The sequence below is a fragment of the Ascidiella aspersa genome, chromosome 2 (assembly GCF_963924565.1).
Source record: "Ascidiella aspersa chromosome 2, kaAscAspe10.2, whole genome shotgun sequence".
NCBI classification, from domain to species: domain Eukaryota; kingdom Metazoa; phylum Chordata; class Ascidiacea; order Phlebobranchia; family Ascidiidae; genus Ascidiella; species Ascidiella aspersa.
Window position 1 is genome coordinate 38,772,269 of NC_139448.1, and position 12,468 is coordinate 38,784,736.

Below are 12,468 nucleotides of genomic sequence, written 5' to 3' on the forward strand. Positions count from 1 at the left end.
TAAACCATTTTATACAATATATAGATTCACAATTTAAATTAAAACTTTTATACTATTAAATCAGTGCAATAAAATTTTAAATTGTACACAATAGAGACAGGAATATAAAAATATGTGCAGTTTCTGTCAAATCCACTTTTCGTGCACAGATAAGTGACACAATTAAGTGCAAATTTTCAAGATAAAAACCATAAAAATAGAAAGTGAGCAGAATAAGTCTGATAATACCAGCTCAATGATATTCTTGCGTTGACAATTTTACAGCTGTATACTAATATTTAAAAACAAAATATCTTGGATTTTGAAGGAAGATGCGACATCACAGAATCTTCTTTTAAGGTCCAGCTAACAATTTTACCTTTGTATTCTTTTTAGTATTGGTTGGATTTTTTACTCACTGATTATTGTCGAATACCTGCGTCCATATTAATAGTTGAAGCGTTAAACATCTGGTTCTCAATGATTGTTTGCACACAATGGGCAAATTCATCTGGAGTTCCTAAGCGCTTTGGAAATAAAATGTCTTCCAGAACCCGTTCCATTCCATCTTCAGGCATACCCTGTAAAATTGGGGTGTCCATACAACCGGGAGCAATTGACATCACCCTAATACCTACTGGGGCAAGGTCACGGGCCATTGGCAAGGTCATGCTAACAATGGCGCCTTTTGATGCAGAGTAAGCTGTAAGGCCAATTTGTCCATCCCTGACAGCATGACTTGAAGTGTTTATAATTACTCCACGCTCCCCGCTCTGACCGGCAGGATTCTTTACCATTTCCTTAACAGACAATCTGGCAACATTAAAAGTTCCACAAAGATTAACATCAATTGTGCGACGAAAAACTTCCATTGCCAAAGACTCCCCTGTATTATGGTCAAATGTTTTACCTAAAGCAACAACACCAGCACAATTAACAGCTACATCTAGTCTTTCCCACTCACTAATAATTGCCTCCATTGCATTTTCCACATCTTTTGATGAAGTAACATCACAAGGACAAAACAAACACTTTTGGTTTCCAATATCTGCAGCCACTTTTTCCCCTTGTGACTTTGGCAGATCAAGTATTGCAACTTTGCAGCCAATTTTCACCAATCTTTCAACAGTTGCTTTTCCCAAACCAGAAGCACCACCGGTCACCAACACAACTTTTCCATCAAGTGAAATCATTGTTAAACAAAGCTTTGTATTTTGTTTTAATGTGGTATCTGTTACAAACAAAAAAATGACCACAAGGTTGATATTCAAATAAAACTCTCCAATTCTATAAATTTATAGCTTTTATTTTAATTGCTAAAAAGGCATCACAGCATAAATCTTGGTTACAAACATAGAATACAGTAATTGCATAATCTTATTACAATAGGAAATATTGTAATCAAATCACCACTAAAGTGACACAAACGATTTTTCAATAATTATACGTATTAAATTTCGATATTCGACAGCATCTTGATTAAGACGTTTCAATACGAACTTGTATCATCTTCAGTTAATGTGACTGAGAAGCATTTCAAGCATAAAAATAAACATACACCTTAAAATTAAGTGAAGAATGAAAAGTGATTAAACATTTGTACATATCCATTCGGGCTTAATTATAAAAAATACATCAAACTGCGTTGCATAGTCAAATGTTACAAAATCACATACATTTAGATTATAAAACAAACTTCTACAAGTTGCTGTAATGCATTTTAGCCACAGTTGTTCTGTAGCCAGCATCAAGTAAGACTACAGAAGCATTAAACATTTGATTCTCGATGACCATTTGCACACAATGAGCGACTTCATCGGGAAAACCAAGTCTTCGAGGAAAAAGAACATCTTGCAAAGAAAGTAACGACGCTCTTTTATCAGCGACTTGTATCATTGGAGTATCGCAGCCCCCCGGAGCAATTGTCATCACTCTAATGCCCATCGGGGCAAGATCACGGGCCATTGGCAAGGTCATGCTAATAACTCCTCCTTTTGAAGAAACATAAGCCAAGAAACCGGCTGGACCTTCGTAAGCTGTGTTGCTTGCAATGTTTATGATTATGCCCCGTTCCCCGCTCTGTCCTGGAGGATTTTTTGCCATTTCTTTAGCAGCCAATCTGGCAACGTTAAAAGTTCCGTTTAAATTGACTTCAATAACACGACGAAAATCTTCTAATTTGTGAGGCTTTTTTGTAACTATGTTATAAGTTGGACTTATAACTCCAAACCCGGCACAATTTACTGCAACATCCAGTCTTTCCCATTTGCTAATGATTGCCTCCATTGCATTTTCCACATCTCTTGATGAAGTAACATCACAAGGACAAAACAAACACTTTTGGTTTCCAATATCTGCAACCACTTTTTCCCCTTGTGACTTTGGCAGATCAAGTATTGCAACTTTGCAGCCATTTTTCACCAATCTTTCGACAGTTGCTTTTCCCAAACCGGAAGCACCACCGGTCACCAACACAACTTTACCATCAAGTGAAATCATTTCTTGCCTAAAAATTAGGTGTATTTGCAGTGACCTATATCAAATAATCAACTAAATAATAAAAGAGTTACACTAAAAAATATTTATTAATCCCTAATATTTTCATAATATTATTAAATAAAGAATGAAAAATAGTTTTGAAATATTACGTTTTGTGCATGCTAAAATGTTACTAATATACAAATTTCAAAACAAATTTATTATTTTTGGAGATTTTAGCGCTTGAACATTTTTTAGTTCGGTCAGTTAGTTTTAGCATCACAAACAGGCTTAGTATCATATTGTGAACCTGCAAATGACTCTAACATTTAAGTACTTAAGTTAAATAGAAAGACGATCTGCATAAAGAGATTATAACCTATGCTGTTTGACTTCAGTCAATATTAGTTTTTATGCATTTAGAAGCGCACACCTGCGTCCATATTAATCGTTGAAGCATTAAACATCTGATTCTCGATGATTGTTTGCACACAATGGGCAAACTCATCCGGAGTTCCGAGGCGCTTTGGAAACAGAATCTTTTCTAGAGCGTTACTTTCCGAACCTTCTTCTGAATTGTGAAACAAAGGGGTGTCGATCCCACCAGGAGCAATTGTCATCACCCTAATGCCCATCGGGGCAAGGTCACGGGCCATTGGCAAGGTCATGCTGACAATGGCACCCTTTGATGCAGAATAAGCCACTGATCTTGTAACACCATAAAAAGCCAATTCACTTGAAGTGTTTATGATTACTCCACGCTCCCCGCTCTGTCCTGTCGGATTCTTTGCTATTTCTTTAGCAGCCAATCTAGCAACGTTAAAAGTTCCACAAAGATTGATATCAATTGTGCGACGGAAATCTTCCAAAGAGTGAACTTTGTCTGTAAGATGGTCGTAAGTTTTTTCTGGGTTGAAAATTCCAGCACAATTAACCGCTACATCTAGTCTTTCCCACTTGCTAATAATTGCCTCCATTGCATTTTCCACATCTCTTGATGAAGTAACATCACAAGGACAAAACAAACACTTTTGGTTTCCAATATCTGCAGCCACTTTTTCCCCTTGTGACTTTGGCAGATCAAGTATTGCAACTTTGCAGCCATTTTTCACCAATCTTTCGGCGGTTGCTTTTCCCAAACCGGAAGCACCACCGGTTACCAACACAACTTTACCATCAAGTGAAATCATTTTTAACTGAAAATTCCTATTTGAATTGGCAAAATTTACTTGTTAAAACAATGATAAAAATATATATTTCACAGGCAGTCATTCAAGTAGAAATTAGGATTATTTAAGGATAACAAACATGTCTATAAAATTAGGAACATTGCATGTATCTGTAATTTTGCTTGATAATGAATTTTAAAGCCAAAAAATGTTGAGCAAATCTAATTAATAATCTAAATAATTAGGTAGTTAGAATGATTATAGTGAGTTTTGGATACAGTTGAGTCACATTAACTAATGATGAATTACTCAAACTATTTGGTTAATTCATTTTTATGCTACAAAATTAAAATTATATTACACTTACAATATGTATCTAAATCATTGCACCATTATTACAAAAAATTTAACACTTGATAATACTGATAAGACAAGACAAAAAGAACAGTGTTTAAAAATTAAAACACTGAACATAAAAATTATGCATATTCACAAATTATAATAATGGTTAAAATTACTAAAAATAAATCTATGTTCCTTGACAATTTACAACTTGCTAATTTTCATTTCAGCAATTGTCTTTCTATCACCAGCTTGAAGTCGTAAACCTGCGTCCAAATGAATCGTTGAAGCGTTGTACATCTGGTTTTCAATGATTGTTTGCACACAATGGGCAAACTCGTCTGGAAAACCTAGACGTTTTGGAAAGAGAATATCTTCGAGGGTACGGATCTTGACTTTTTCAGATACACCTTGATACATTACGGTATTCATGATTCCTGGAGCAATTGACATCACCCTTATACCTACTGGGGCAAGGTCACGGGCCATTGGCAAGGTCATGCTAACCACACCACCCTTAGAAGCGCTGTAGGCCACTGTTCCAATATTTCCACCGAAAGCAGCGATACTTGAAGTGTTGATAATAACTCCACGCTCCCCGCTCTGTCCTGCAGGATTCTTTGCCATTTCTTTAGCAGCCAATCTGGCAACGTTGAAAGTTCCAGTTAAATTAATTTCAACAATGCGACGGAAATCTTCCAAAGAATGAGATGTTTTTGTTAAGCTACTAAAGGTTTTAGTGCTATACAAAACACCAGCGCAATTTACTGCAACATCTAGTCTTTCCCACTTGCTAATGATTGCCTCCATTGCATTTTCCACATCTCTTGATGAAGTAACATCACAAGGACAAAACAAACACTTTTGGTTTCCAATATCTGCAGCCACTTTTTCCCCTTGTGACTTTGGCAGATCAAGTATTGCAACTTTGCAGCCATTTTTCACCAATCTTTCGACGGTTGCTTTTCCCAAACCAGAAGCACCACCGGTCACCAACACAACTTTACCATCAAGTGAAATCATTGTTAACTAAAAAATTGATTTGTCAAAACAAATATTGTATCACACACACAGTATTTTAATATGAAATAGGATTTATAACATCTCATTCTTTATTAACTAAACCAGTGTTTCTTAACCTTTTTATGTCATGGCGCACTGAAATAGCTCTAAAACGTTGTGACGCGCTTGCAAGTTTTATTACATATGCCATATAGTTGCATTGTCTTTAAAGTAATGTGCAGCCAATGAGCTAAAATAGAAAGTAAAAGTTTTGCAAAAATATATGCTAAATATTTTTTGTTGGTCAGCGGACCAGTTGGGAAACACCGATCTAAAATAGCACCATCATTAAACAATTTACAAATTTTATTGCTAAAACATTATACCGCAATCAATCAACACAGTGTTAAAATACTGATAATAAAAATTATGCATATTCATAAAAGTTACTCACACAAATTACATTAGCAGTAAAAACTATTTAAAACAAATATATATGCTTTGACAATTTACAACTTGCTAATTTTCATTTCAGCAATTGTCTTTCTATCACCAGCTTGAAGTCGTAAACCTGCGTCCAAATGAATCGTTGAAGCGTTGTACAGCTGGTTTTCAATGATTGTTTGCACACAATGGGCAAACTCGTCTGGAAAACCTGGACGTTTTGGAAAGAGAATATCTTCGAGGGTACGAATCTTGGATTTTTCAGAAAAACTGAACAATGGGGTTTTTATGATACCAGGAGCAATTGACATCACCCTTATGCCTACTGGGGCAAGGTCACGGGCCATTGGCAAGGTCATGCTAACCACACCCCCCTTAGAAGCGCTGTAAGCCACTGTTCCAATTTGTCCACCAAAAGCTGCGCTACTCGAAGTGTTGATAATAACTCCACGCTCCCCGCTCTGACCTGCAGGATTTTTTGCCATTTCTTTAGCAGCCAATCTGCAAACGTTGAAAGTTCCACATAAATTAACATCAATGATGCGACTGAAATCTTTCAAAGAATGGGCTGTTTTTGTTAAACTATTGATTGTTTTTCTGGGAAATAAAATACCAGCGCAATTTACTGCAACATCTAGTCTTTCCCACTTGTTAATAATTGCCTCCATTGCATTTTCCACATCTCTTGATGAAGTAACATCACAAGGACAAAACAAACACTTTTGGTTTCCAATATCTGCAGCCACTTTTTCCCCTTGTGACTTTGGCAGATCAAGTATTGCAACTTTGCAGCCATTTTTCACCAATCTTTCAACGGTTGCTTTTCCCAAACCAGAAGCACCACCGGTCACCAACACAACTTTACCATCAAGTGAAATCATTTTTATATATTAAAATACAAATTAGTAATGGCAAAAAATTCTACTGTCTAAAAGCAAAGTGTACACAATGTTTTATTTACCTTATGTGTTTTTATGAAAAGAATCCAAATTTATGGCGTTAAGTTCAAAATATAAAGTTCAAATTATGAATTACAGAATCAACCAATGTAATGAAAAAAAATTCAACAAATTGACAAAAGCATTTTAAAAGTTAATAAAATAGGCATTGATTGAAACACAAATAGTTGCTACTAAATAATGTAAAACAGCATATTAAGAATTGCTGAAATAATGTTTTGCATGTAACATTATCTAAGGCATCATTCTAATTGCGGCATCAAGTCGAATGACCTCGCCATTTAACATTTGATTTTCAACAATAGTTTGCACGAGGTGTGCAAATTCGTCCGGATCTCCTAATCGGTTCGGAAAAGGAGCTTGTTTTCCCAGTTGACTTTTAACTTTTTCCGGTAGTTTACCGAGCAGGGGTGTTTCGAAAAGACCAGGTGCAATTGTCATGACGCGAACACCGATTGACGATAAATCTCGCGCAATAGGGAGGGTCATACCCACAATGGCCCCCTTACTAGCACTGTAAGCAGCCTGACCGATTTGTCCGTCAAATGCAGCCACACTTGAAGTGTTGATGATCACCCCACGCTCGTTGCTTGGTCCAAACTGATTTGTAGCCATCTGTTTTGCTGCAAGCCTTATAACATTAAAAGTTCCAATAACATTGACATCAAGAACGCGCCCAAACTCGTCCAAAGGATGGATTCTATCTTTATGTTGGTTGTAAGTCTTTACGGCGATACCAACACCTGCGCAATTCACTGTAACATTCAGTTTCCCAAACTCTTTAACGCAAGTATCCAAAGCATTCTGTACGTCCTCGGGACTTGTGACATCGCCAGGACAGAAAATACAGTCGTCATCGCTGATTTTTGCAGCTTCCTGTGCTCCGTCGGATGAAGGAAGGTCAAACATTATTGTCTTGCAACCGTTCCGGACCAAACGGTCCACTGTGGCCCGACCAAGGCCGGAAGCACCGCCGGTCACAATGGCAGCCATTCCTTTGATAATTCTGTGTGCCATTTTACTTTTCGCTAATCTTTTATTTTTAATCAAAATTAATATTCAAATTGCAACCTAGACAGTCTGCAAAATTATACCTTGTGTATTAAACTAAAAGCATCTAATCAACTTTTTAACTCTCTATACACATAAAATGATATAAAGCCTATATCATACGCTTTTCACTGCAGATGCACAATAAAGATATTTATCAAGTAATTTGTTATCTGAATTTCAGCAATTTATAGTTGGTTTGTATTGATGGCACACTTTAAGTGTGCAACCATAAATTACACACCTAAGATCTCCAAGTTATAAATATATAAAATTTAGTTTTTAAGAAGTAATTAATAGATTGCCTCTGGCTATTTTTTCGAGATAAATGCCCATGGTTTAATCATACCACAATAAATATGTTCGAATATGCGAATTTGAATTACCCCATCGGTCAGAAATTAGTGCAGTTCTAAGCAAAAAGGGCTACGACAATTAAAGCTACCAAACATACAATATTCAATTGCACATGGTTGTTAAATGAAATATAAAAAAGCTGACTGTTATGGAATTCCAATTATCAACAAACTGCAGCAAAAAAATTGAGAAAATATGTTTATCAATGGCACGCGTAACTAAATTCCTTTATGAACAAGAAAACTACAGTCATGTGCAAAATAAAACTAAGTCATCAAACTAAACATTGCTAAGCAATTCGCGTAATATTAAGTCAATAAATCTCTGGTTCAAAGTACAATGTTATTAAACTTCGCTTTGGCAAAAACCCTGATTTCATCAAAGAAATTGGACATTAAACCACTTACTATTGATGTGGCCATGTGATTTTGTTTATCTTTTGGTCATTATTTACGTACGTTTACGTCTGGCCAATATAGCATTGCAATGGACTGTTGATGCGCGTGCAGTCATGCATGAAATGTAAGCACGTGGTTTTGCGTGATTTTAAATGTAAGAGTGGAAATTCCAGATTGATATTTGTGTTTGTAAGATTACTGAAATCGCGATGTATCGTAATATTTTAGTGACTAATCGGTTTACTGAATGGTTAAATACACATAAATTTGGGCACTGGTTTAGAATCCTATCACTGTAGTTGTCAAATTGAAATTGCAAGTTAGAAATAAATATGGTAGAATTAATACTTGATCGACCCAAACGCTAATTCCTATCCTAAATCAAATAATGTTATAACCCCCCCCCCTAAGAAAAAATTATTGTGGGACGCTAGACCAGTGCCAACATTTGAAATTACTTAGAGTAACTTTCAATAAAATAACCACTGAAACTAAAAGAGGTATGACTTCAAAATAATGTAACAACGACTGCCGTTTAATAACTTAACCCTTATATACCGTACAGTGATCATATAATTGCTATTAATACTTTGTTTATAATATAGAGAAATACCACAAAACAGGAAATTGTTTCTTGACGGTTGACGCTGACGAATTACCAAAACATGACAGCGACTGTCATTATATAATAGTAGGCCAATGTTTTAAAATCATTTTGAATTGTGAGTCCAACTCAGTATTTGTGAATAAATAAGTATTTGTGAAATAAATAACAAGTTCCAGTCCAAGTCATCAGTTGTTCAAGTCATGTCCTTGTCATCAATTTTAACCTTCCTACTGCATCATTCAATATTGAGTAACCGTCTTGGTTTTAGTTGAAATCTAACATGTGTGAGCATGAATTAAAGTGGTTTTACAGCATTTTCGGGTACACATACAACTATTAGTGGTTATATATCAAATTTGAACCGCGGTTCATTATAATTATAATAGCCTTTGCAATATTAAATTAGTTAAAGCTAATAAAAAAATGTTCTTTTTATGCTTTTTGATGAGAATACACAAAAACAGAATAACCAGAAAGTCTATGTCAATTTTTTGTGTACTGTATAACAAATACATTTTAATTTTTACAAAATCACTCTTAACTAGATAAAGTCATGTTATGTCACAAAATGTAATACTGTGATATTTTTTACTTAATGCACCAGTGAAAATATAACATATATTAGAATGTTCATAAAGGTTTTAAAAATTTATTAAAAAGATTATTGTGATGTCGAAAATAATTGTTTATCTGTTTTGTAATGTTCCAGATTGTACATAAACAGCTGCTTTAATTGCTATCATTGATCATGTCGGGTATTCCCCCTTCTAACTGGAGACCCCCAAGAGTTGTCATGCAAACGTCGTAAGTAACACAAAAACTTGAACTGTTTCGAGACCTGGTGCGATAAAAGCCGAGCTTGTGTCATTAAGTGATGATGATACAAGTGCATAACAAAACGTCTTAATTAAGATGATGTTGATTTACTCGACCTTTTTGGCTTTGGCATTCATTATTAAGCTAAATTACAGATACGGGCATAGTGTACCTATGTAAAGTTTACTTTAAGAAAGAAGTTTATATTTGTTTTTAAGGCAGTATTATGTCTGATTATGGTTAAAAACAAAGTTAAAACTCTTGCTTTTACTTGAAATATGTTTAGTCAATCATGCTTAAAATTTTACAGTTGAATAAATAGTCTAAAAACCTTGGTTATTTCAGAATGGGTTCTGTTGAAATTGAGCTTTATTGGAACCACGCTCCTACAACTTGCGCCAACTTCGCAGAACTTTGTCGCCGAGGTTTCTACAACAGGACAAAGTTTCACCGAATCATTCCAGACTTTATGATCCAAGGTGGTGATCCAACTGGAACAGGTTCGTAATAGTCTTTTTTGTATTAAAGTTTTTTATAACTTTTAGAATGTTTTCCTACATTCACTGTAACCAAAATCAGGAAATTATTAAAGAGTACTTCGATTTTGTTCTTCTTGTGCCAAGCATTTTATTGAAATGTATTTATAAGCTAACTTTAATTATCCAACAATGACAGTAAAAAAGTGGGTGGTAAAGGTACTGTCGTTTGTTTGTTGTATGTAATGTTACACATATTGAAGGCCGTTTTTGTCGTACATTGGGGTTTTAGTATTATAAGAAATCAAACTTTAACTTTCTTGTTACCGATTGATCCAGGTCGAGGGGGTGCTTCCATCTACGGCCCTCAGTTTAAGGACGAGATCCACAAGGACCTGAAGCATACCGGCGCCGGGGTTCTATCCATGGCCAACTCTGGGCCGGACTCCAACGGGAGCCAGTTCTTTATCACCCTCGCCCCCACACAGTGGCTCGATGGTAGATTTGTTTTGTACTAAATGTTGAAAACTGTATTTGCTGTTTAGAGTTTTGAGAATTGGTTCTTCATCTCAGTTTTTGTTTTACTTTTTCTGACTTTGGAAAATAACCAATTAATATTGCTCATGGTACGCAGGCAAGCAAGCAAAACTTGAACACTTAGATGTATTTTGCTCTAAATACAGAGTTTATTGTTTTAGAATTAATAGTTTGAATGTCCAATATTAAGTATCGCAACGGCAGCGATACCACCCTAGTATAGGATGACTACTACTTAGCATCGGATTTTAAATCCTTAAACTGTGGCGTTTGGAGCATAATGGTTGGAGGTTGCAGTAAGACGTAATAAGAATATCAAAGCCCATACAGAAGTAGGTATCATTTTGAACGTTTTGAATAACTCTTTATTCATTTTCAGTGGTCTTTGAATTTGAAAAAATTGTCAATTATAGGTCCAACAACTATGTAGCAAATTCTAACAAGTTGGACAAATTTGCTAAACTTGAGTTTATTAATCTATTTTCGGCTTGACAGGAACCTTTATACAGCATTTATGCTAGAATAGTTCAACAGCATAACCTCGAAAGCTTTGCTACATCGTTTATTGATTTGTTGGTTTCATTTGCTTGAATTTACTTCTTGCCTTTACACCTAATCAATCATTGTTATCAAATAGCCTTCCCTTAGTTAAGCACAAACGGTTTGTCTGGTTTTGGCCTAAGAAGGTTAATTTTTAGGAGCAAGCAAGCTACAGCTACACGCTGCATTTGCTCAACAAACTATCTCAGCGTAAGTGTATACGCCAAGCTGTCTTTCTACTAATAAAGTTTTGTACAAGGATTGTATACATATATGAGATCGGTGATATGCAGGGAACTAAGATTTGGTGTAATACCTAACTTCATTTTTTTTGCCATTTAATCTATATGTATGTAAAATTTATACACAGTATTTGTGCATTAACTGATTATTTTAGTTTTGTAGAAGGTCATTAAGTACTGTATTTGTATGATTTGACTTGTTTTCTAGTTAATTTTAATTTTTCTTTTCAGGTAAGCATGCCATATTTGCAAGAATCAGTAAAGGCCTTAAAATAATCAACATGATTGGAATGGTTGAGACATCTCAACAGGATCGACCGGTGCAAGACATTTTTATCCAGAGTGCTTACTGCCTCGATGACAACGGGGAAAGAACTGAAGTGTACTGACTAATTTTTAACATTTTGCCAAGTCATTTCAAGCAAAAGTGCAGATGGTGATCTGAAGCAGAAGAAGATTCCTTTTTGAAAGCATGTTAACTGCCACACATTTAAAACAAATTGTTATTGTAACAAAACTATCACTGTAGGCATATCAAAGCCCATATAAAAGTAGGCAGCAGTTTTATGTACAAATCAAACAACTCTAGATTGATGTTTAACGTTATACAAAAGGTGGGCTTTCAAATTCCTACTACGTCTTACTAAAATCTCGAACAATTTTGCTCCAAAACTATTGTTCATTTTAAAGACTTAAGCTGATCTTAAAATATTAAAACAAGTCTGTTGTGTCCTGATTCCTTTTGTAAATCTTTTTTAATGGCCATTGTGGATAGTTAATATCTGTTTTTTCGTATATTTTTTTTTATATGTTCATTAACATTGAGTAATGAATAATAAAATCCTTTTATATTATAGTAAAGTTTTTATTTACTTTATAAAATATGAAAATAATCCTGTTAGACTAAAACAAATGTCAGGTAGCATTCATTTTAACTTTATTTATTTCTAATTGAGTTAGCAGTGAATATTAATGTTATGATATCCTTTTTTAATTGTAAACCACTGCTAAATAAAGACTGCCAAAGATTTCAAGTAAGAAGATCATGATGTGATAAATAATAAGGGACTTC

General features: G+C 34.9%; 2 protein-coding genes and 5 pseudogenes across 2 annotated transcripts; 1 reads left to right on the plus strand and 6 right to left on the minus strand.

Annotated features, from left to right (window-relative positions):
* Positions 1–211: 211 nt before the first annotated feature.
* Positions 212–1,196, minus strand: LOC146165667 (3-hydroxyacyl-CoA dehydrogenase type-2 pseudogene; annotated as a pseudogene).
* A 10-nt stretch (positions 1,197–1,206) lies between these two features.
* LOC146165668 (3-hydroxyacyl-CoA dehydrogenase type-2 pseudogene) lies at positions 1,207–2,521 on the minus strand (annotated as a pseudogene).
* Positions 2,522–2,530: 9 nt separating this feature from the next.
* Positions 2,531–3,652, minus strand: LOC146165669 (3-hydroxyacyl-CoA dehydrogenase type-2 pseudogene; annotated as a pseudogene).
* Positions 3,653–3,701: 49 nt separating this feature from the next.
* On the minus strand, positions 3,702–5,097 carry LOC146165670 (3-hydroxyacyl-CoA dehydrogenase type-2 pseudogene; annotated as a pseudogene).
* Positions 5,098–5,160: 63 nt separating this feature from the next.
* Positions 5,161–6,338, minus strand: LOC146165671 (3-hydroxyacyl-CoA dehydrogenase type-2 pseudogene; annotated as a pseudogene).
* Positions 6,339–6,347: 9 nt separating this feature from the next.
* On the minus strand, positions 6,348–7,449 carry LOC146165672 (3-hydroxyacyl-CoA dehydrogenase type-2-like). Its single transcript, XM_083383025.1, has one exon. It carries the CDS (start codon positions 7,388–7,390, stop codon positions 6,608–6,610), a length of 783 nt encoding a protein of 260 aa, XP_083239151.1. The 5' UTR covers positions 7,391–7,449; the 3' UTR covers positions 6,348–6,607.
* A 2,043-nt stretch (positions 7,450–9,492) lies between these two features.
* Positions 9,493–12,246, plus strand: LOC146165673 (peptidyl-prolyl cis-trans isomerase-like 1). Its single transcript, XM_083381638.1, has 4 exons — positions 9,493–9,589; positions 9,947–10,101; positions 10,417–10,575; positions 11,628–12,246. The coding sequence occupies exons 1-4, from the start codon at positions 9,534–9,536 to the stop codon at positions 11,783–11,785; spliced, it is 528 nt and encodes a 175-aa protein (XP_083237764.1). The 5' UTR covers positions 9,493–9,533; the 3' UTR covers positions 11,786–12,246.
* The last annotated feature ends 222 nt before the right edge of the window (positions 12,247–12,468 follow it).

Excerpts from the sequence above, each read along its gene's own strand:
- LOC146165672 (XM_083383025.1), bottom strand. The coding sequence starts at position 7,390 with ATGGCACACAGAATTATCAAAGGAATGGCTGCCATTGTGACCGGCGGT.
- LOC146165673 (XM_083381638.1), top strand. The coding sequence starts at position 9,534 with ATGTCGGGTATTCCCCCTTCTAACTGGAGACCCCCAAGAGTTGTCATG. Across the intron at positions 9,590-9,946 it reads AGAGTTGTCATGCAAACGTC|AATGGGTTCTGTTGAAATTG; the intron begins GTAAGTAACACA and ends TGGTTATTTCAG. Across the intron at positions 10,102-10,416 it reads TGGTGATCCAACTGGAACAG|GTCGAGGGGGTGCTTCCATC; the intron begins GTTCGTAATAGT and ends CGATTGATCCAG.